This window comes from Artibeus jamaicensis, unplaced genomic scaffold (genome assembly GCF_021234435.1).
Source record: "Artibeus jamaicensis isolate MK-2021 breed Jamaican fruit bat unplaced genomic scaffold, CSHL_Jam_final contig_944, whole genome shotgun sequence".
Taxonomy (NCBI): domain Eukaryota; kingdom Metazoa; phylum Chordata; class Mammalia; order Chiroptera; family Phyllostomidae; genus Artibeus; species Artibeus jamaicensis.
The window spans coordinates 710-25,851 of record NW_026522020.1 but is presented as its reverse complement, the minus strand read 5'-3'; the positions used below and the strand labels follow the sequence as shown (position 1 = coordinate 25,851).

Here is a 25,142-nt window from a genome sequence, read left to right as displayed (position 1 = left end):
TCTCTGATAACTGAGTGCTGCTACATGGCTTAAATTACTCTGGAATACTATTATTTCCTTTTTTATGAGGAAATCCAGCTCTGTACATGATTCCTACATTATTCCAGCCTACAGAGGACAGTCTCACCCGAGCATCTTAAGGATGCATGTGCCTTCTTAACAGTTGCATTCCTTATGCTCATTGAGGTGGTGTCTCTGAGGCCTCCTGAGGGCACAGTCTCCTGAAGGATGGGCTTTTCAGCTGTAGAGAGTAGAGCCGTGCCATCTTCCTAAGGCTTGTGAGTGCCCCAATTCCATTTTGCTGGCCCTGGCAAGTCTAGCATTTCTTCTTTCACTTAATCTAGTGTGCACGGTCCTTCATAATAAGCCACTAAGAACCACCAAGAATCATTGCCTTTGGAACTTACCAGGCTAATTAATCTCTGTGGCCCAGGGGAGTCTGCCTGTACCAGAAGCCTTCCACTGCCAATCAGTTAGTGCTACCTTATAACATTGCTCTCCCAGGATCCAGTCCCACACAAATCTCCTAGTCCTGAAGCTCTGCTGAACTGTTGAGCTAGCAGTCTTATCTCTTGTATTCCTAGTTTAGTTATGCTGAGAAAAATGTGCAAAACCTAAAATGGGGGTCAAGACAGGGGTCTCTACCAATAGGGACAAGGGACCATTTTGCAAGTCTGTGGGATCAGAGGGATCTAGAGTTCAGAGTTTAGGTGCATATACCTAGAAAACCCCATTCTGAGTTTCAGGGCTTCATGCTTTCTTTACCAGGGCCTTGACTTTGACTCAAGATTTCATACTGAGCTTAGAAGTCAGTCTTCTCTGAAGTTCTATCATTCTTGAGATTAGGGGCTGTGCTAGGCCTTCCTTACTGCCTGCCTTCTAGCTGTAAGTAATAATCAATATATTTAAGCCTGACATGTACTCAATATTTAACACATTAGTGGTGCTTAGAAATAACCACTAAATTATACAGTTCTTATGGTTACTATATCTCCCTTTGTGAATGCTAGACAATTGTATCAGGTAGCATACATTTTCCCATATATTATATTCAGTTTCTGAAGGTGAATGTTTTTAGAATTACAGTGCTTAAGCACCCCAGGTACTATAAATATTCTGCCTGGAACTGTCTGGCTAAACAGCATTCCAACTCAGTACTCCATGCCTAAGTGTTGACTTGCTAAGACCATTATGTTAAGGTGGGCTCCCAAAAGCAAAGCCTGAGATAAAGTCTCTTGAATACATGATTTATTGTAAGAATTCTCTCTGGAGGAGAAGGGTAAGGGAAGCAGGATGCCATGGAGAAGAAAGATAAGCAAGGACGTGGTCACAGCTGCATAATAGCTCTAGTCTCTGGGGGACATGGAAACATGAATCACTGAACATGGTTGGTTCAACCTTGGTGTGGGAACCAACCCCCAGGCCAAAGACATGTAACATTCAGGTGAATCTGGCTCAATTTGGCCCAAAGAAATACACTGGGTAGAGGTGGTGTTGGCAGCCAAGCTCATAGCAGCAGAGAGATACAAAATCTGCAGAAAGCAGCGTGATGTTTCAGAGTGCCAAGAGCACGCACTGCACCAGTGCACAGTTCTAATTTGTTTCATGAATACTGAAGACCTTTCTGAAATTCTTCATAAAATCCTCTTGGTTTAAGTGTAATTTCTCACACTACAAGAAAAAACAGACAAAAATAATGATAGTCATTATCATTGTCATTAGATACTTTGCAGTTGACAATGATTAGGACTTTTATCCAGGTTAAGTTTAAAAACACACCCAGCTAAGAGTAACTTGTTTCCTAAGAGCGTGATTACTTCTTGATGACTAGACAGAAATGGATGCAGGCACACCTTCTGACTCATAGTTCTTCTCCTTGGTGAGCTTAATTTTTTAATTTAAAAACCTACTCACTTCCTGAACTCTTGCTCATACTGGCTCATCATAAAACATGAGGGAAACTCTAAAAAGTCCCCAGCACCAGGAAATGAGAGCAGAGAGACACAAGGAAAGAAAATACAATGAATTAATGAGAACCACTTACCACGGGGTCCTGAAAAAATTTGTCCATGGCCTCCTTAAAACTTTTCACTTTGCAGTAATTTTCCATGATTAGTTTCTTCTTGATTATGTCCAACTTCCTAAGTTTCCCTAGATATTGAGAAGCCTTTGCAACCTGGTGAAAAATATATCAGTAGCAATCAATAGGAGAGTTTTGACAGAGTTCAATGTCTTCTGTGGATTCCCATCAAATCCAGCAAAAATACAAGGTGACAATAAAGTAGGTCATTCTCTCCCTCCCAGGGGCTTCAGATCATAAATCCCACAAGGTACTGTGTCAAGGGCAGGTAATATCATGGTGGCCTGTATTGATGTTTTTTTTCATTGTTACTCACATAATTTCCATGTGGAATATTTGGGAAAATGTTGCTCTCTAAATGGTGATAGACCTTTAAGAGCAGGAACTCACATTTCTGCAAAAGAAGGAGGCAGTGAATGAAAAACAGCTTGGAGAGAATGAGCCCAGAGGCATGCCCAGACACATGCAAGAAGCCCACATCAGTCTTCTGGAAGGTTCCCCAAACTGGTATTGCTCTTGACACTAACAGGTAATGAGTGTTTTTTTCCTATATATGGTTTCTGGTTTTCAGTGTGGCTGAGACACATTCAGAAGACCAGGCATTGTTTGACACCCTCCCCCTCATCCTGTGACTGATTGACTTCTTACATGTGAGCAGAACAGCAATGCTTGGGGTCAAATTCTACTCACCAACTTTTCATGCCCCATCTGCTTTTCCAGGACCTCAGATTCGCTGTAACACTGCAGACTTCGAGAAGAATTTTCTATTGTGCAGAAGGTACAATTCCAACCTTTCCTGAGATGTCAGATATAAATGAGAAAGGGCAAATCCCAGAAACAGCCACCATCAGTACAGTTGCCACTGTTCTCTTTAAGGAATGGCCAGTAGGCACAGACTATGGGTGAAGGGGACTCCTTAAGGGGTATCCAGAATTCTCATGTGATACCCACAGAAAGTAACCACAGAGGGTGAGTGGGTCGAAGGCTGAGTCAGGGTGGATGGTGGGCTCTCCTCTCTCCATCTGAGCTCCTGGGAGCACAAGAAGCCCTGACCATCAACTTGAGCAGTGAAGAGTGAACCTTAACCCATGGGGACCTTAGGCCTTTATCTTCCAGTTGGAATACAGTGAAATGAAGAAAACAGGCTGTGTTTTCTTCCTTTTGTGAATGAGCCCAGAATACAAACAATAGGCATCACCATTCCCATGAAAAGGGGTCTGTGCTGGGAAAGTTCTGGAAAGGATAGTAGCAGTGTGTTGGTGAAGAACCTAGCCTCTGGCCCCTGCTCCCCAGAGGAGAGAAGAGAACAATAACTCCTTGATGCTAGATTTTTTCAATAGCTCCCAGGATCATACTGCTGGACCCTGTACCTCCAGCCCCACTCTGACCCCATTAGGAAACAAGGAGGAATATGGAAGGGGGAGTGTACATGACAGAAGGATTGGTCTATAACAGGAGACAGAGGGCTGCATCTCACAAACCTCTTTGTGTCCACAGCTGGGAGGTGACAGTCCCCATGAAAGAAGCTCTGACAATTTTCACAGCAGAAGAGCTTTCCTCCATCCTGGCAGATCTTGCATTTGTCTGAGTTTTCCTCCTAGAAGGCAAAATAATGTCCACATTCCCATGGGCTCCTGATGACAAGCACTGTGGGAATCTAGGACTCACGGTCTTTGTGTGAACCTGCAGGGACTCTTATGTGTTTCTCTGAGCTGTGAAGGGACAGAATGGAGTGGAGGTGTCAGAAGAAGAATTCTTGGTCTGCTGTGAAGTTCAGAGAGAGGAGCCTGTGTGACCAGACTGGAGAAGTTTTTTTCCTGTAAAACTAGAGGTCCACAGCAACAGAAAAAAGCAAACAAAATATAACCAGAGACATGAAAATTAAGAACAAACTAACACTAGCCAGAGGAAAGTGGAGAGGGGTCAATGGGGGTTTTCAGGAACTACTATAAATGATGCATAAAAAAAACCAAGGGGGAGGATGAAAGCAAGGGACAGAGATGGGATTGGCTGGGGTTGGGGGAGAGAAGAGGGGGGAAAATGTAGACAACTGTAATTGAACAACAATAAAATAATTAAAACAAAACAAAACAAAACTCAGAGATCCTAATAGAAGGACAGGCAACAAAACAAGATGATGATTTCCTGAGAATCTGAATCATCTTATTACCTTCCAGGAAAATCAAGTTTTTGAAACACAGTGATAAATCCTTATGCCTACACACAATGCCTGAAATAAATCATGGAAAGGTGGTACGTTGGGGAATCAATAAGGTGGAATAAACTTCCTGTTTTCTTGGCTGTAGGCTTCCCCTGAGTAGAGGGCCTGGTAGGGGTTTCTGCACTATGGATTCTAAGCCTGGAGGTCCTCTGGCCCTGTGACATTGCCTTTGGGTTGGGAAGACTATGGACACAAATGACTATGTCTTGCCAGGGAAGGTGGAGCTCTTTGATTCTGGAAGCCCGAGGAAGATGCCCCAGGACTCAGCGTGGCATGTATGGTGTGGATCCTCCATCTCTGCGTGTCCAGGGAGTGTGGCAAGTGCTTTGTGCTGTAAACAGAACAGGGAGCTCTCTCCCAACCTACAGACAATCAACTGAAACTGGATTTCTTACCAGTCTCAGTATGTGTCCTTTAACCAGATTTAATTTCACTTGGAGAAGATAAAGTCTGATAATATTTTCATCCAAATCCTCACTGTTATTCATTAAACCTAAATAAATAAATAAACCTAAAACCTAATTAAACCTAAACCACAGCAGATATGAAGATACACTGTGCTATATACAAACTTGTGTATCTGTGACAATGAACTGACCTGTGACTGAGCTTTTTACTAAAGAAGAAAACACAGTATAAGGACTCATATTAAAGCTCAATGTCAGGTGCTGCTGTGACATCTGGTAACATTGAGATGGCCTTGGCAGCCTATCTGCACATTCCTCTCCCCATTCTATTTCCCTGGATAAGGTCCTACAGCTAAATAATGCTCCTTGTCAAGGGACCACCACGGATCCTGCCCATCCTGGAATATCAGGTTTCAGCTTTCTGTGAGCCATGGAATCTTTGACACAAGCCAGCCACTACCTCCCATGGAAACCAGGGGATCACTCTTCACTCTGAGCCCTCATTGTCCACTTGGTTCCTGGGGGTGATCTTGGTAAGGTCTGCATGTCTGGCACTGATCTCTTTTCTTGGTTTGGGAGTAGATGTGACTAATAACACCTGTCCATCCAACTGTGCTGTGACAGATGTTATTACTTGCCATCCCCCCAAATTTCCAGTGGATCTCTCTCTCTCACCAGTAGGGTGAAGAATGGAGTGATTAAAACAAACTCACTTAAAAAAATGAAAACCAGCATTTACAAAAGAAGGACGAACTTTTAGGAGCTATAAGCTCATGGTTGCTTTCTTGGTTCTGCCTACAGAGAGAATCAAGACGTTTGAGAACCTCCTGAAGGTTGTTCTCTCCCAGATAGAAACATCCTGTCTATCTCATGGTCTGTTGGAAAAAAATTTCCCCTCTTGTGATCATCTGAGGTGACACAAATGAGGTTGATTTGGGGACTGGCCCTCCCATTGATGATGCTGGTAAGAGGGAAGTGGACTGTTGAAGAGCAGGAGGAGGCAGGGATGACAGTATCCACCTTTCTCTATTGTGACTCTTTCTGCTTACTCCAAAAACATGTGGTCTGTGCCATCTTTCTCCTTGACTCACTGATGTTACCTTAAGTCTCTCTCCTCCAACATTTAGAAAGAGTACTCCAGGTTACTTTCTTCTGCCATTGGGTTGGCCCCAGATTGTTAAATCACTTTCAAAGCTCCAGTTACACAGCTATGTCTCTAGTGCCCCTATGTCCACCCTGCCTCCTGCCTTTGTGCACATGCCTGTGCTCACCCAGTGTCTCCTCCTGGACCCTAAATCACACACCAAACTTATCCAATCAAAACATAATGTATTTTCTTTCTCCAACCCACTACATGTTTTTTCCTGGTGCTTCCCTCTCATAAAACATACACTTTCAATTACAAACTTGAGAATCCATTCTGAGTCCATGTTCTGGCTGGTGCCCCAAATCCAATGTATACCCATTTTTTCTCACTGTAAAATATAAGCTTTTTTGTTGTTGTTAAATCCATTGTCCCTGTAGGGTCCACTGCAAAGAGGGAAGCTGAGACCTTAAAGAATGCTTCTAGCTTGATACATAAAAGAGGGGTGTGTTTCTCAAAGTCTGTATTATATCTCTGAGAACAACACACAAAGATCAGAAATGTCCTTCTTGAAATCCATGGGCAGAGTAATTTCAAACATACCCATGTTATTTTTCTTAATTTAGAAAATAATAAAGGATGAAAAGTCATTAAGAATCATTCTGAACATTCTTCTGGGGTTCTGGGTGAAAAGTCTTACCAGAATCAGGAGTCTGGTCATTTGTTTTATATTCATATATGAGAAAGTTCAAGTGTCAAATGTCATTTTGCCAAGAGCTGCCATTCAGTGTTCTGGGAGAATCCTGAATCACATGCCCAGTGGGGGCTGAGACTGCTCCAGCATGGAAGGCTGGGGACAGTTTCCTTCTCCTCAGTGTAGGACTCACAGATTAACATCATCACCCTCCAGAAAGTGGCCATCCTCTTCTCAGAAGACCAAGGAAGTAACAAACATAAGCAGTGCATAAGAATCTTGTATACATACATTTTAGTCAAGACCAGCTCTTATTTCTTTGGCTGTTTGTTAGCCCAAAACATACATTTGAATTGTCTGATGAGAGTATATGAAACAATAATGTCCTGGTCCCAATGTCAGAGATTCTGATCAATTAATTTGGGTGGGGCTTAGGCATTGGAATTCTTTTTATATCATAAAAATGAGTAACTTGTACATGAAAATCACCTGGAGACTGTTAAACAATTCTAATGTCCAAGTGATAACTTAGAATGGTTAAATCAAACTTTTGTGTAGAGTGGGATTGGAGCAATGTTATTTTCCAAATGTCGTGAGGTGGTTGCAATACAGCCTAAGTTGAAATTTAGCCTGAGCCAGTGTGGTTATTAATGCATGAGAATCTTATAAGTCATTGTTGAATTGTCCTGTACTATCTATCCTAGAAATCATTGTTATTAACAGGAGTGAGGGTACTCTTGCTGGAACAGGTGCCTTCTCCTCCTGACAGACTGTTGGCTACTGGGAGTATGACAGAACCCTCTGGATTGCCATCTCTTATTGAGGGTCCTGAGAACCATGCACATGTCCTAGTGAAGTCCAACAGCTCCTGCAGCTCTTCTAGGACACCACCCTAATGGTAAAATAAATCAATCCTAGGTCCTCTGTACTCCAATTGTTCTTCCAGAGGGCCACCCCCCTGTCCATTCATCACATCCTGAGATGGCACCTGGCTGACTTTTCACAGGAAACTGACCTCTGCACACTACACTTGCAGTGCTTTTGTACCATCAGTAGAATGACTTTGCTTCCTTCCCTTCAGGCAGCCTCAGCTTTTATCTCACCCAGGGCAGAGAGGACATAGACTAATGTGCCCCACTGGAAACTGACCTGAGAAATGGTCATGTCACAGCCTGTCTCTTGGGTACTCTACAGTCCCTGTTCTCCAGTAGTTATGTTTAGATGGTAGATAATTGAATTTGAAACAATCCTTGAGCTCAGAGATATTATTTCAATATTATTTATGGACATTTGGGCATTTCTATGCACTCAGTAACTGTGTGTTGAATGAGTAAATAGATGAGTATTGTTTCACTTAGGAAAAGAGAATATTTATTATCTTTTTAGCAAATTGGCATATAATAAATGGTTGTTCTGGCTGATTATTTCAGATTACATGCTACACATAGCAGCTATCACCAGAAAGTATAAGTGCCCCTCATCTGATGACAGGAAGCTGTCATGTTGTGCTAAAATTGACACTGAAGTAAGTTTCCAGGAACCATGGTCTCCATCAATAAGACAAGTTCTGGAAGATACTTCTCTGGCTGATACAGAGGATCTGCCAAGGTAGTAATGCATCCTGAGATCTGCTACTCCGAGTCATATTGGTTCTTGATGAAAATACACAAAACACAGAAAATTGAACTTGGTTGCTACAAAGTGTTGTACCCACAGATAAGGATGAAACATATGGGTACGGAGTTGTTGGCTTCTTCAGTAATCCAGAGAAATTAACTATAGGCACATGGAGAATGTTAGAAATTTCACAGTAGTCACTGAGGAGGTCCACCAGTAATTTTTCTTTACTAAACCCAGTGGGTGAAATGTCCTAATGTCTGAGTGTTCAAAAGACCCAGAACACCAGGTAATATAAACATCTGAACCTTACATTCCCAGCACTAGATGAAGTCCCAGTGGCTGGCTCCATGTAAGGTAACATAGAATTCTGTGAATGTCCTGGGTGGCCATTTCTACCAGAAGTGTGTGAAGTGGCACCTCACACCTTCTCCTCCTTCTCAAGTTCTCATTCATATCCAATGTTGTAAAAACTACCACTTTGTCCTGGATCTGCATTCATATGTGTGTGTTTGTTGCCTGCATAGCCTTCTTCTGCAGAAGGAGAAATAACTTTCACAGGTAAAAAGGAGGCCTGCACAGAGCCTGAGATAGAGCTAAAGGGGTGGCATCAAAGTAAACAATTTTCCAGGTCTGTCCCTCACTTAAGTTACATCTCTCTCTAAAGGGTCCCTCCCCAACAGCACCATGCTCATGAAAAATTTGCCAATAACTTCCGCTTGAGTAGAAATTTTGTCTGTGTGTATGTTTTATTGAAGGATGAAAGAGTATGTAAGTAATTAGATAAAAAAGATGAACAGTGAAAGTACAGCAAACTCACAGTTATTAAGAACCACACCTAAAACAAAAGCAAACTAAGAGAACAGCTAGATCAGGAGCAGAACCATAGAAATGAAGATCACATGGAGGGTTAGCAACAGGGGAGTGGGAGAAGAAGAAGGGGGGAGAAGGTACAGAAAATAAGTAGCCAAGACGGTAGGTAGAAAATAGATAGGGGGAGGGTAAGAATAGTAGGGGAAATATAGAATCTAAAGAACTTGAGACACGTGGTCATAAACTAAAGGGAGGAATGGTGGGGGAGGGGTGTGCAGGGTGGAGGGGAATGAAGGGGGGAAATAGAACAACTGTAATGGCATAATTAATAAAATATATTAAAAAAAGAAAAATGTGCTTAGTTTCCTCTCTCATGAGGTAGTATATGGTTTCATATCTGTTCCAAGATAGATGATCTACCAGACGGGTTCATCTTGATGATGGGGAGCAAACATTTTCTTCATTAGATTTCATTAAAGTTAGAAAATAGTAACTTTTATCAAAAAATCTGGGATTGACTTGGTGATGACCCTATGACCTTATTAAAAATATTTTATGTGTTCCATAATCATGTTTGCTTTTACAACTTTGACAACTTTACAAGATTTACATGTATAGCTAAAACTCAGCTATATGAGATCTATTTTGATGGCTCCTTATCATCTCCATCTAAAATGGTTTATAATCTAAGATAACCTTGCATACAACCTAATGTTCAGTGGAGCAACACTGAAGGCATGCCAAATACACACACACATACATACATATGTACATACATACATAGGTACATAGGCACATAAATAAAATAAAGGCACAGGAGATGAGAAAGAGAAACAAAGTTAATTATGCAACTGAGGAACCATAAAGATGATGTAGTACATATACAATCACTTATGAATAAGAACTTGTATAAAATAATAATCACCTTGTTTTGGGTTTCACGTGTAATGGGAGGTGAACACATACATCCAAGCTGAAAGAAAAAAGATCCAAGTTGATGCTTAGCCTGTGTTTAAGTTTTGTGAGTCTGGCATTCCAACCTCCTTATGAATATTTGTACACAAATGTTCAACTGTCATGTCACAGCCCAGCTGTATAACCGAGGAACCATCTCCCTCTCCTCAGATGTTCTCTATCCATCCACAGAACCTAGAAATACATCATGGAAAGTATTTCCTTGCTTTTGTGCTTTTAAAAATAACTTTTCAGAGGTTTTCCTTCACAATCCCTTTGGCACCTCTCACCCCCTCTGCATTCCCACCAGTGCCACTGAGACCTGCCTCCTCACACCTGGGCTATATAACTGACATGCACAGGTCCCACACCTACAGGGTGTCCCTCCCTCTGGACAATGTTGGGCACATAAAGGACAAACCCTAGGGGGGTCTATAGAGACAAAGGAAATGTGTGGAAGGATAAGAATAAGAGTGTGAGAAGGGCCTTACTCCAGAGTTCAGGGAACCCAGGAAAGGGGTGACCAGGGCAGGTCAATCAGGGAACATTCAGATGGGAGTGACCTGGGAGCTGAGCCTTGCAGGTTGACTATGCATTTCAACTGAAAGAATGAAGTCAGTTCAAGTCCCTACGTTGTCTGAGATACTGTTTTAAATATGTCATTTCACACCCCAGGAGACTCTGTGGTTCTGCCCTGTCCATGTTACGAGTTCAGACTTATTAGCCTGATGTTAAATCCTTCTGCAAACAACCCTAACTGATGGATTATGCTTTATTCCACACAATCCATCTACCTCAACTCACAGAGTCATGGTGACTGTGTTTCTGGTGTTTACACCGCTCTTTCTCTGGAGTGTGTTCTGCCCACTTATTTGATTGTAAACTGTCTTCTTTCTTTCAGTGCCAAAAGTTGTCTGCAAGCACCTGGGTCAGAACGAGTTTTTCTTCCCTCAAGCCCCTGCAGTCACCCTGACAGAGTGCCTTTGACTAATGGATGGGTTCCCTTGTACTGAGGTATGAATGTGGGGCACCTCCTCCTGGGAAAAAGATAAAGTCCTGGGCCTCAAGGCTCCAGCCACAACTCAGCACATATTGGGTGAGCAAATAGTGACCTCATCTTTGACCACAACAAAGTCACACCTTCTGCCCCTGTCAGTGAAATACCTTTATCAGCTCTTTTAGGGTTTTTCCACCACAGGTCAGGCTGGTCTTCCAGTTATATGATTGGTAGCCTCCTCTGAGTTCAAATTCCCTGGGGGTGAGCCAGGTTCCATCTTCAGTTCTTATGCACTTTCTTGTGGCTCCTGTAAGGTCAGGTACGTTGATTCTGACACCTCTTTGTCCTCAGAGCTCAGAGGTTGGCCTCCCACCACTTTGGATCTGATGTCACCCATCTGGGTTCAAGGTCAATAGCAGAACCATCTGGCCTCCCTTTCCATACCTCAGAACCCCCAAATCTAGCTTTTAAGTTACCTCCAAGTATATTTGCTACTTTAAATTAAAATCTCAGTAGGGGCCCTGCAGCTCACAATGGAACTAAGGCAACATCCATGTCCTGTGTTACAACAATTTTCTCTGAGTTTACTGTCATTATTGAGCAGATATTTTTCCATCCTTGAAATCATGGGTAGCTGATACTAAAATAATTGTGAAATATAAATAGGTAGAAAGGTTAACTGATATGTAAAAGTTACTCATATACTTAACAACATTATCATTAGATAAAAAGAAATGAAACACAATCAAATATTACAGTCTAAGCACTAGGGTGGCCACTACAAAAAGACAGACAATAGCAAGTGTTGGTGAGAATGCAGAGAAATTGGATCCCTCGGGTTTTGCTGGTGAGAATTGAACTGGTGCAATATTTTAAAAAATAGCTTGTTTTTTTCTCAATAAGATAAACGTAGAATTACCACATTTTCATGCAATTCCCCTCCAGAGTATATACTAAAATGCATCTTAAAAATATGTTCACAAAAAACTTCACATGAAACAATATCATTCATGATAGCTAAAGAATGAGAAAACCCTAACTGAAGGATAAATGCGATATTGTATATTCATGTAATGGTTCACATATGACAATAAAAAGAATGAAATATGATACATGTCACTGTATGTATGAACCTTGAGAACTTCATGCTAAGTGAAGGAACCAGTGACAGAAAGGCAGATGTTATGTGAGTCAATTGAGATAAAATGCATAAATAGGCTGATTTATACATCAGAACATAGATTAATCGTTGCTTAGTGTGGGCGATGAGCTGGGGTGGCAATGGGCACTGGCAGCTGAGAGGCACTGGGTTTCCTTTAGTGGAGACAAAATGTTCTAAAAGTAGAATGTGATGATGGGTTTATAATCTTGTGAATGAACAAAATTTAGAAAAGGTGAATTCTACACTCTTAATGGTGAATTATACATATGTGAGTTATATCACAGGGAAGGTGTTTAAAAAATAGTTATGATACATTTATTTATATTAGTGTTCTCATAATCAAAATAATCTGATATAAAGTTCATAATATATACAATAAATAAAAAGTTTTATAATGTTAAAATCACGAAACACTTTATATTCATATGTAAACAAAATCTCAAAGTCACAGCAGGAGGCAGACTTGTAATTATTTTCCATTTCTTAGATGGGAAGTTTCAGGCTCAGGAAGGTCCCAGTCTTCACATTGTCACTCTCAGCAGAGCTGAGGCTGGGATCAGGTTTTCTGATTCTAAACTCTGTGGTCTCCTCACTGCATCTAACACCCCGTCCTGGTGGTGATTACCCAGATGGGTCACAGGATGTGAACATGGAGGCTGAGGGCCTCTTCCCTGCTATATCTGATTCAGAGTGGAAAATGCAGTATTCTCCACCCATAGACGGATGATCCTGCACTTCTCTTTGGTTCTTTGGGCATCCTCACGGGCACTGCCACATGGGGGTGAGCACTTAATATGCACCACTGCTTATGGTGTAAAACTATCATCTTAGGGACCCCTTCCTTCTCTCAAGCCACAGTGAGGCCTCAGTTCCTTGAATGACAGGAAATTCACATGGGTAATTCCATTAGTTCATGTAATTCTTTCACAGAGGGGTTGCCAATTAAAGTAAACCTTGAAACTTACCTTGTTCAAATTTCCTCTTAATTAACAGCCCCCTCATCTCCCCACAGGTCACAGGAAGTATTTGAGCATGAAAATTCACAAACACGCCCGGCTGCTGTCTTGCCCCTGAAAGAGAGATTTTTCATTTCGCCTCAATTAACAATTGTACACGAAGAACTTCCTACCATGTAGTTATTGTTTCTACAAAGTCACAGGGGTACTAAGAAAACTTTATTCTACAAATCTCCAGAGTTTCAGAGCCTTTCTTTCAGTGACATTTTTGATACATAACCACAGAAAGTCTACTTTCATTACACCTCTCAACCCACCCACCCCCAGTCAGAAGGTTTTAACAGAGATGCCATGTGTAAGTACAACTGTCTTCACTCCCCATGCAGTCAGCCCCCTGATTCTCATGTGACAGTGACACTGCTGTCCTGGTAGAAGGGAGCTCTGACGCTGGGCTATTTCTCTGTATGTAGGTTATTGGAGGCAAAGTCCGAGACAGCACCTGCCTCTTCCTGTGTGAGCTCTGACTCGGGAGCAGAGAGGACAGTGATGGGGTGAACTAATGAAGATGGTGTCTGCCTCCTGTTTGTGTTCACTGCTTTGCCTTATTTATCTCCCACATCAGCCTTCTCCAAAGCTGAAAGGAGAGCTCAGAAAGCTGTAGACAATCTTCAAATTACATGGGTGTCTGGACCATTTGTAGTCTGACAATGGTGTGCCCTCTATCAAAAGCTGTACCCAATGCTCTGACCATCTAAGTCTATGACCTCATCTTCCCTTGTCCACACACTTCTCTGTTGGGGCTCTTTGGTCACTGAAGGCAGCTGTCCCCAAGGAAGGCAGAAAGGGACCAGCTTCTTTCCGCATTGCGATCAGGACAAAAGTGAATGGGGGGATTAATGGTGTTAGAGAGAACAACTCTGAAAAATTCTGGATTCTGCTCTGACCCTTGCTGGGAATGATGCCTCATTATTTCCCCAACCAGCCTGGAAGGTGGAGTCATTGGAGTGCCCAGATGATTCAGATTTAGTTTTTTTCACGTGTTTTTGGAAATGCCTTAGCCCTTTTTATGTCTGACCCTTCTGGATAAAAGATCTCAGTGACAGTAGGAGATCATTAAAAGAAAGATAAAGCTGGAGCCAGTGGAATAGTAAACACAGGTTTCATAACAGTGAAGGAAGAATAAAGGTTCAGGCACCTGAGGAGGGAACACCTACAGAGGCATTGGAGGTGGAGAGGCCTTAATGATATCTGACATTCAGAGCTGCCCTGAGTCCTCCCTAGAGAATGAAACCACCTGGTTCCAGTCTTTCACCACGTGAATGCTGAGTCTGCCACTCAGCATCTGATCCAAGGAAACACAGGCTGGTGCCAGCATCTGAAATCTCATGCAGAATGTCTCTGGGCAATGTCCCCCACATAGATTCTTAGTCATTTGGTGGAGGGCTATGAAAAGAACCAATGTGACCTGGCTGGTGTCATGGACATAAGAGGCAGATTGGATAGACGGTCCTTAGCCAGTGACCTTGACCCCATCTTGCCCCATTAAAAACTAGAAACAATGAACAGAAGCAAAAATCATAAGACCTATAGCTGACCAGTGGCCCAGACTGGAGAGCATGTCTGTCCCCTCACCTCCTAACTGATGTATATGCACATCCTTACAGACCTCGACAGTGGTGAACACTTCCCTTTCAGAGCACTGTGTTCACTTGTCTCTCTGATACAAACATGGTGACTTGCACCATAAGAATGATCACAAAATCCTAAAGCAATTACAGTAGAAGGGATTTGGTAAACACTGCAGGAAACAAATGAATGGATTGGGTCTCAGCCACCACTGGTGATATTAATTAGAGTTGCTGGTGGAGTGGTGTCCTCCTGGGGACACTGCAAGACTCTGTTATGTGGGGTGAGCTTGTTGGGAGGTAATTTTCGGTGGCATTTCCATGTGTCTCAGGGTATCTTTTCAAGAAATTTTGATTTAATAAACACTGTTGCAAGCTGGAGTTAATGTTGTTACCTGATCAATATAAAAGAGAGAACATCTCACTCCTGAAATATTCAGGGTAGTGAATTGTCCCTCCTCTCCCGGGGGAGAGCTCCTCAAGTTCCAGGGTGATGGTCATGTTCTGTATCTTCATGAAGATTAAATTTTACAAGAGAATACTTTAATCATAACTCAATATTTGTGCATCTCATTGTAAATGGTACATTTCATGTCAAGAGACAAAGAAAAGCACTGCAAACAAATATTGCAGTCTAGTTAATACTCTGCATGATGAAGGGATTGGAGAGAAAGGTACTGATGCCTTCAGATTGAAATGTTTCAAACCTGAGGATGGTTAGTGGATAGATAGGGAAATGGATAGATGGACAGAAAAGTAATAAAGCAAGAACAGTGAGTGTTAAATTTTGCATTGATGGGAAAGTCTTTTGATGTTTATGGTAAAATATTTCAGATTTTCGGTGGCCCTAAATTTTTCACAACTTGAGAGTTGGAAAATAATATTTTTGCAAGAAAAGAAGCTATTAAGCAAAAAATGACAGTTAAACTATAAAAATGAAATCATCCATGCAATACATTCTGAAAGACAATCAGTAACCACATTGGCATACTGAAGAGATATTTCTATTTAAAAATTCTTTCAAATCGAAGGCAAATTTGCACATACAATAGTGGCAAGTCTGCCACATAGACAGATCACTAAAATAAACAGGTATTAATTCTACTAGACACAAAGTAAAACCAAAGGAAAGAGGCAATGATAAGTGTATAAAATGATGAAAACTTCTTTTGAAGAAATAACGACTACAAAATGACAATAGTTTCTAAATTTATGACTCAAAGGAGGTAACAAAATGTTAAACAATAATGATGGAGACTAGAGGTTCTGTTTGAGAATATTTATGCTAAGATCTATGACACCTTTTGAGATTAGGGCATAGTTGAAGAGATTGCAGAAATTCTATCTCCAAGTTCCAAAGCAGAAGAGAAAAATTGTGGAATATGGAATTATATATCTCAATCAATCAGAATGAGGAAAAAAGACATAAAGGGACCTAAAGTAAATGGTTAATAAGAATATAGAATACTTGAGTCCACATATATCAGGAATCATAATAATAATAATAAAATCATATTAAAGGATTAGATTTATCAGAGAAGGTTGAAAGAGGCAAAGTGTCGTTATGAGGCACAACATAAAGTGCATGGGGGACTTAATGAAAAGGAAGTGAAAAACATAAAACATAAAAGTTAGTGTAACAATATTCCCAGCCTGAATAAAGATTTGAAAGCAAAAAGCATTAAGAAGGATAAAGAGGAACACTCTGTAATTATAAAAGAAGAAGTTCAACTACGTAATAACAGTCAGGAGTAGCCTCAAAGTATTTCAAGTAAAAAAAAGAACAAAGAGGAATTGTCAAATACACAGTCAAGTGGGAGCATTTACTACATCTCTATATGACATGATGGGACATGAACAACCTCATTGACCGTGCATCCAGGAGATTAAACAACCAAGTTGTGCTTCATGAAGAGAATGTATATGGGGAGAAGCCAGATCACCAAAATAGTTCAAATGTGCATATTTTAAAGGGACAGAAAACATTTATAAATATGGATCACACATGAGATTCCAAAGGAACTTTCAACAAATTTTTTAAGAGCTAAAAGAGTTAATTCTTCATACTATATTCCAGCTATCTACTTTTAATTTCTCATTTACTAACAGAACATCTGCATTCTTGGAGATGTCAGAGTCCAGACAAAATACCATAGTTCATAACCTCACTGATAGCTGGCAGGACCACCTGTATCGGATGTGATGAGTAAGATGTGGGAAGTGGGGAACTCTAGGAAAGCCTCTCACAAGAGGGACAGATCTCTGGGGGAAGGAAGAGTTTGCTCTTCTCCGTTTCTCCTAAGGGCCTAGAGCACGTCTAGGTGGCTGCATTCAGCAGGCACTTTGGACAATGACGTGATCTTCAAAGTGGCTAAACTGAAAGAAAGAGGAAGCTTCCAAATACACAGGGCCTAATACAGCTAAAACCATTTTGGAAAAGAGAAAGGAAATTATAGATCTTAGTGCATGATTTTAGGACTTATCATAAAGCTGTTGTAATCAAGAAAATAGAATATTGACCTGAAGATAGACATATAGGAAAATAGAACAGAAAAAGAAATAGAGAAATACATCCCTAGTTGTATGGCCAAATGACTTTTGCCATAAGCCAAATCGTCAAAGCAATTGATTCAATGTAAAAAAATAATCTTCAGTAAATGGTGCAGGGTCAATAGGATATCTATATGATGACCCCCAAAGGCCTTACTTAATGTCATGTGCAAAAATTAAACAGCTCAAACAATATCAGACACCAGTCTGATAGCAGTCAGAGGGGAGGGAGGATAAATGGACTGGGTGGAAGAAGGGGAAGGGATTACCTAGCGAAGATATATGCATAACACATAGACATACACAACAGTGTGGTGAGGGCCAGAGGGAAGGAGGATGGGTGCTGGGTGGCGGTGGATAAAGGCAGGAAATGGAGATATTTTAATAGTCTCAACAATAAAAATAAATTTAAAAAAATAAACAGATCGCAGATTCTGGGATTGCTCGGTGTCTGTTGGTATAAAATTCTCAAGAATTGAATAGGTCTCCCATGTATGTCATGGGGATCTGCACCATTAGACTGATCTTCCCTACATAACCACATACCAATTTTTGGCTTCTGCCGAGATGGCTGAAGGGATTGGTAAGTCACACACATCATCTCATCACTGAATCTTTCTGTGACTGATACTCTGACTTTTCCTTACTTCTGAGGTTCCAGCAAAAAGTCATTAAGCCACATTCTTGGTCGTTCTGCAGAGCACACTTACCTGACAGTGAATTTCAACTTTAGCATCTTTTGCAACCTGAGGAAGCTAACAATAATCCAAATCATCAAGTCCTGATTCCTTTTTTTTTTAAAGAAAAACAGTTCTCCCCTCAGTTTATCTCTTTCCTCTCACATTTTATTTTAAGCAGCAAAAAGAAAACTGCTGCATTCTTATCTCCTAGAAATCTCTAGAAAGTTCTGCTTTCCACATATCTGCAGAACAGGGTTTCCCTATGCTTTCAGTCATTTTATAATAAGGATTTTCTTCCAATTCCCAAAAAACATGTTTCTTATTTCCTTCTGACCCTCACCAGTTATACCAATTACCTCTACATCTGTGCTGTTGAGGATAATTTATATTTTCCTGAGAGAGGATAGGTTTTCTTTCCCATATCCTTCTCTCCTTCTGAGTCCTTTCTAGGTCTGCAGCATCCACATGTCTAAGGACAAATTGCTCAAGGCCATGTAGGCTTTTACAAATCATTCTATATAAATCCTTCCAGCCTCTGCTCACTGCACAAAGACACTGACAGATTCTTAGGATTGTTTTAAAGCCATAAGGCACTTATCAGAGCCAAAGTCTGTATTATTTCTATATTTCTGCCATAACAATTTACTACAAATAATGTATTAAAACAACACAAATTTATCATATTACAATTAATATCAATAAGAATTCTGACAATGACTCACTGGGATAAAATCAAGTTTTTTTTTTTATCTTTTAAAAAGTATTTTATTTATCCCAGTTTTATCCATTTTGTGCAATTTTCTTTTTTTATTTTAATTAATTTTATTTATTTTTCAAGTACAGTTTTTTTGTCTATTTCTCCCATCCCAGCCTCCCCCCCCTTGCTCCCCACCTCCCTCCCATTTCCACCCCCCTTAGTTCTCGTCCCTGTGTCCTTCCTATTTGTTCCTCCAAATCCCTCCCCCTTTTTCCCCTTAACTTCCCTTCCTTCTCCCCTCTGGTCACTATCCCCTTGTTCTCTATTTCAGTGTCTTTGTTTTTTGTTTTTTCTTAACAGGAAGCTAAACAACAAATCAAGTTTTTAGCAGACTTTCATTTCTTTCTGGAGGCTGCAGGGAGATAATCTGCTTCCTTGATTTTTCCTGCTTCTTAAGGTCCCCCACATTCCCCAATCCCTCCTCCATCTGCAGGGCCAGTGATATAGTGCCTCTCTGACTGTTCCTCCATAGTCACTTCTTCCTCTCTCTACAGCCCTGAAAGGCTCTCCAGTTTTTAAGGCCTATGGGAGTGTATTTGGGCCATCCAGGTGATCCAAGATAATCTCCCCCATCTCAAAGTCTCTATTTAGTCACATCTATCAAATTCACTTGCCATGTGAGCTGACAGATTATAGGTTCCAGGGATTAGGACATAGACATCTTTGAGGGAACATCATTGCTCTGAATATAATACTGTAAATAATAATAATAATAATGAAACTCCGGTGTTTAAACTAATTTCTCACATTAAAAGTAAGTAAAATTTTATTCACTCTTACTTCTTTTTTTCTTGGGGTTTGGTAAAGCAGACTTGTTTCCAAGATCCACAAAACCTGGAAAATAAAAGATGGGGGTGAGAAAACAGAAATGAATACATACAAGTTACAGGTCTTGGAATGGCTCATCCTGCAAAAGACCTGAGTATACGAGTAAAAGGCTGTCTGATTTCTTGAGAACTAAGAGTGTGGAATGGGCCCTGGGTCTTCTTTAATTTCTCAACATGACTTTGAAATATACCTTAAATGCCTCTGTACTTCGGTTTATGCAGGGATTGTAGCAGGTATTCTATCCTGTCCAGGTCCTAAGTTTTAATGAGATGTCAGTGCCCCCTCAGCTGGGTCCCCAAAAAGCAGGCCTATTCAGTACCCAGGCATACTTTTATTTGCACACAAATGCACTTGTGATGCACTTGTGTCATTGACCTTTTATATCAACCAGCAGCTCACCAAATGCATTATATTTGTTGTGTACCATCTAAAATCCCAACAAATTACTACTTTTTATTTAAAGGAAAAAACAAGAATATCTGAATAAAGCTACTGTAACCGAGAAAGCTATTAGTTATCTTTGCTCTTAGGTTTCTTCCAATTGCTTATTCCCTCAATAGGTATGTTTTCAATGTCCACAGGGTTTGGAAGCAAAGGAAAATACAGCCAATCTTCTATAACTGAAAGAGTGGTAAATCTTAATGACTCTTCACATAGTTGAAGGATTTGGGACATAAAGATGTGCTGATGCTCATTTCTGTCTCTACTCATCTAAAGGAAGGAGATTGCTACAAAATGAAGCAAAGACTCACAATCCTTTATCCCATATGCAGGATCAAAGAAGTCTTGAAAACCAGTAGTTTTTCACAGGTTTTCAGCTAAGTCACTTGGCAGGGAAGTTGGACTTATTTGCCATGAGTCCATGTAGAATCTTTAACTTATCACACTTGGTGTGAATTCACACAATTTGTTGCAGTAAACATTGACATATTTGAGAATAAGATTTTGCCCCAGGCACTGTTGGGGTCTTCTGTAACATACAAGATATAAATCACAGCATATTTCTAAAATAATAAAACCTGACTATTTTACATCTGCATTCAGAGGTTTTGAATAAAGGTAACACTCCATGTGATTGTGTAAAGATCCTGAAAACCTCATAGATACAGGGAACAAACTAATGACTCCCCAATGGTGAAATCAGGGAGCAGTGGTTATCCGGCCTAACTTTGAGGCTGTTGTAAACATAAATAGATATCCTTTTTGGCAAAGCCATGTTGAAACATGACTATATAGGCCCATGTCATGTTGAGGGTCACCTGTCAAAAGCTATAAATGGAACTTAATGGTCACAACCAAAAACTTTTCCTTGTGTCCATAACTAGAAAATAATTAGAGTCTGTTGAATTATGAATAGGTTTGTGACAAAATTGAGAAATAGTTGACTGTACAGCTTCTCTGTTCTGTAGAGAACAGGTGCTGAGTACATGACCATTACTAGGTGATCCAGTACTTGGGGGGATGGCATGTCTCTGAGCATGAAGTAAGGGCACCCTGCTGTCCTGCCAGGGCTATCTTGTTAAGCCTGAATTTAAGTGATTTCTTTCTTTGCAGTTTTATTTACTTTTATATTTATTGGATTGATTGGGGTGACATTGGTTAATAAAATTATCAAAGTTTGAGGTGTATGATTCTATAACACATCATCTGCACATTGTGTTGTGCATTCACCACCCCAAGCCAAGTCCCCTCCCATCACCATTTATCCTCCTTTACTCTCTTCTACATCTACCCACCTACTTCCACCTAGTGATCACCATACCATTTTATTTGTCTATGTATGAGTTTTTCTTTTCTTTTTTCTTTTTTTCTGCTTAAACCTTCTTTTCACCCACCCCCCCTTACCCCTCCCATCTGACACCTGTCATTTTTTTCTCTGTATCTATGAGTTTGTTAGTTAATTTTGTTCTTTGTGGTCTTCACAGTGGCCACGTGAGGACAAGGCAGCACTGCGCTCCCACAAGTGAGATGTGCTCAGAGGAACAGGAGCCCTGACCTCAGACTCCTGCCATCCTGGAGCCCAGTGATGGTGGTCCTTACCCTCCTGGTCAGCACCAGTTCTCACTGCAGAGCCTCCGGCTTCTGGGAGCTTCTGCTTTTCATTGACCCCCGAAGATGCTTCAGGAGTTCTCACTGCAGAAAGAGCAAGTGTTCCTTGAAGGTCTCAGTGTGTGACAAGGAACTCAGTAAAAAAGTTGGGAAGCTCTGAAAACACAGGGTAGCTTGCCCCTCCCTCAACCCCTCATGACCTGCCTTTTGTATTCACTGGACCTGTAGGTCAGTACTTTATCATCACTGTTCCCTGAGCCTGGGGTGGAGATATTTCTCTCTCAAGTGCTCCTCTGCATTCTCGTGGCCCTCTGCATTCTGCACTGCATTCTCTTCCTTCCTTTACATGAAACTTTATGGATTTGTGTTTGTGTCTGTAACTGTGTTAATTATTAGCTCTGCTGCTTTCCTAAGGCGGGCTTACAAATTTGGCATTGAAGAAGGCAGATCTGTCACTTGGCTGCTTCCCAGGATGACTTTGTGAAACAGATCCCTGCCCCTCCCCTTAAATTCTACTGTGTTTGGGGCATTGACCTCTTTGGGTTTTTTTGGTCATAGACACTAGCCTAATGATTACACAAGTTAAAATATGAACTATCTTAAATTAAAATAAATTTACATTTTACTATAAAAGGTATAGCAAAGAATTAGAAGGATTTTTTTGTAGAAAACACTGCTCCTTCATAACCATGAAAAGTTGTTATTTGCTCCTACCTCTTTTGCAAGTTTTCTTTCCAGATGTAGATGACTTTCTTAAGTTCGTAGACTCTATAAAGTAAGGCGAAGAAAACAGTTATTTGTTAGCAACAGTCTTACATAATCCATGATAACTCACACAGCAGATAGGGTTTGTGATCATCTCAATTTTGAAATGAGCATTTTCCTCTTTCCTTGAACTGAACCCAGTTCTGGTGCCCACAGTCATAATACTGGGCTCCTGACAAGCTCTCCCCTTTACTTCTATATGTGAATTTGTAAATGATCTTCAAACATTACCTCCAGTTTCCTCATCTGTAATACTGAAATAACCTAGTTATCCTGTCTGTATCCCTGTAAAGGTATTTGTGAAAACAAAATGAACCTATCTTCACAATAGCACTGTGAAAAATCAAAATGTAAGCCAATTGTGTAAGCCAATTTGGGTTTGAGAAGTAATTGGTGTGAGCTACTTTTTTCATCAGTAACTAAATAGCAGCACCAATGACTCTATGAAGACTTTCCAAGTTTTGTACTAATGAGAATATTGTTAGGAAATTGTGAAATACTATGCTTACTACTCTCTGTAGAATATAAAACATGTTGATACAGATGAAGTATATTTTTCAATCTCTAGCTATAATCAATATGACAGTGTGTAGTAAAAAAGACTGTCATTTATCAGTTTAGTGTATTATTGCTATGTTGCCATAATACCAATTGATTGGACTCATCCAGTTGAACAATAGTTCATAATGTCCTTTTTCCCTCTTTTGTATTCCAGTAGGGTCAAAGACATTAAATGCTAATAGTGATGCCCTAGAAGTAATTGAATCAATGCATAGGTCTGAATAAGGTTAGTTGGGAAAACAGAGCTCTGGATTTTTACTCTATATTTTGTTGTCCAGAAATATGTCTTATCTGGTACATTTTAGAATCATGAACAGGTTACTTTGTATTTCCCCTTTCCTCAATTCTAAGGAGTCAAGGTTATTGATCCCTGCACAGAAGAATAGGATTAGCTAGGTGTCTCAGTGTGTGGCCAAGAAACCACTTCAGCAGGAAATTCTCTAATACACTGGGAAATATCTTGAAAATCCATGTATATGATGGCCTTCTAATAGACCACCTGCACTGCTCTTCTAGGTCATCTGCCTTGTAGGTTATTGATGCTCCTTTCCCTGTCCCCAGAGCAGAGACAATTCATTGCTCTCTTTGAACCTGTCCTTCCTATACCTCTCTCTCTTCCTCTTCCTACCCCTTCAATTGTCATTTCACAATGTATTCATTGGATGTTTCTTTGTAAGCAGGCCTTGGATATCTTGTGTTGAAGGTAGAGAACCTCCTATACACCATGATGCCCCTTGAATCATTTGCAAGGCTGAGAAATAATCTTTTTTGTGTCTGAGCCATAGACCTATGTTGGGACCACCTTTCAGTGCAGTTTGCCTACACTGAGACACAAGTCAGAAAGTACACTCCCTAAAAACTGAAGCAAACTTACATTATACATTGATAGATATAAGAAGCTATCAGAACAAAAGTATTACATGCAATATTGTTCTTTTGTAATGTCAAGAGCAGGGAACAAACATTTTTATTTGTTTTTAGAAACTTGACTTAGTTTGTTTTCCTAGGTAGACATGTTTCCAATATCCTCTGCAGAAGTAGGAATGGAAAACCAATCTCCAATTTGTATGCCGAAGAACTACAGATCTAGTGATTATTCATGCTGTGCACAGGTTTGAGGAAACCACATTTTGGTAACTGTTTTGAGCTCTGGGTTTGCAAAGGAAGCAACACAGCATCCGGCATGCTGTTTTTCCCTTTTTCTCCATGAGACTTTGAGGAAGACCTTGAAACATTTATGTGATTGTGTTTCCTCATCTAGAAACCAGAGTAAGACTGTCCATCCTGCTTACCCCTCAGGGTTGCTGTAAAAGGAAAGAGTAAGATATTCTTTGCAAAGGTCCTTTGAAAAGTCACTGTATGTTCATAACTTGCTGAAGAACTGTCAAAAACAATGTTTTGGGTGTCAAAATTCTTATCCATTTCTGCTAACGCTAGATAACTGAAGGAATTGGCCCTTGACACTACTCAAAGTTTGTGACCTGATGACAATATGGCCTCCAAATAAAGATATACTTAGCATTCTTTTCTCAATGGAAACCACTGTAAAATCCTACCAACACTTTAGAGTCATAGGCTTAGTTTTCAGGCAAATTCATTACTTTACTAGCCTATTTCTACTATATAATAAATAGATGCATAAGTTGATTAATAGGACCTATAAATAAGTAGGCCCCATTTTCAAAAAACATAAACATAATGAATTTTTATCTCTTTGGGCATTCCCTAAAGGTTAAGTAAATAAATGCAGAGAATGAGATTACAAGATAAACTGGATCCATAGTGTAGCATGAACTCAGAACATTGCCCAGGAAAGAGTTGCTCTTAATTCAGGTCCTGCAGCCCAAGCCTTGAGCTCCCACCTCCTTACCTGGTTTTCTTTTCAGTGCTGAGGTGGAAGCTTTGGGAGGCTGTTCTTTGTTTCTACGTTCCACAGAGTCCTCACTGCTGGTCACTGCACAGAGGACAAAATCCCCTTAGAGTTTCAGGGAGGTTCCAAGGAGCCCACTGATAGGAAACCTCATGATCAGAGCACAAGGAAGACCTAGAAGCTAAGTTAACTCAGGTCCCCTGGTCTGTGCCCTAACATGTGTGGCCTGCAGGTTGCTCCAGGTCCTACTCAGGTGTGAGATTCAGGCACAGGGGAAGCTGTGCCCATTCTGCAGCGATTCTTACCCCACAGTCACCCTGTCTCCTACTTCCACCCTCACTCTAACCTCTGATCCCCACCCTCATTCTGTCTCTTAACTTTGCTATTACTTCCACCCCCATTCTATCTCTTTCTTTCATTCTTATTTTAATTTTCACTTCCTCTTGGTTTAGCCTATTTTTGCTATATTTGT

General features: G+C 40.6%; 1 protein-coding gene across 1 annotated transcript; it reads right to left on the bottom strand.

The window, feature by feature from the left end:
* Positions 1 to 1,231: 1,231 nt before the first annotated feature.
* On the bottom strand, positions 1,232 to 24,776 carry LOC119054330 (nuclear body protein SP140-like protein). Its single transcript, XM_053655240.1, has 12 exons — positions 24,671 to 24,776; positions 22,189 to 22,242; positions 21,466 to 21,558; positions 19,378 to 19,431; positions 12,995 to 13,099; positions 11,035 to 11,174; positions 9,842 to 9,889; positions 3,562 to 3,677; positions 2,771 to 2,876; positions 2,397 to 2,474; positions 2,045 to 2,176; positions 1,232 to 1,671 (listed from the first exon to the last, which is right to left on the bottom strand). The coding sequence occupies exons 5-12, from the start codon at positions 13,029 to 13,031 to the stop codon at positions 1,594 to 1,596; spliced, it is 735 nt and encodes a 244-aa protein (XP_053511215.1). The 5' UTR covers positions 13,032 to 13,099; positions 19,378 to 19,431; positions 21,466 to 21,558; positions 22,189 to 22,242; positions 24,671 to 24,776; the 3' UTR covers positions 1,232 to 1,593.
* Between the last annotated feature and the right edge of the window lie 366 nt (positions 24,777 to 25,142).

What these genes read in the sequence shown, in the direction of transcription:
- LOC119054330 (XM_053655240.1), bottom strand. Translation starts at nt 13,031, where the DNA reads ATGAGGGGGCTGTTAATTAAGAGGAAATTTGAACAAG. An exon ending in CCAGCTGTGGACACAAAGAG is followed by an intron (nt 2,877 to 3,561) that starts GTTTGTGAGATG and finishes CTGACATCTCAG; the next exon opens with GAAAGGTTGGAATTGTACCT. An exon ending in ATATTCCACATGGAAATTAT is followed by an intron (nt 2,177 to 2,396) that starts GTGAGTAACAAT and finishes ATTTTTCACCAG; the next exon opens with GTTGCAAAGGCTTCTCAATA.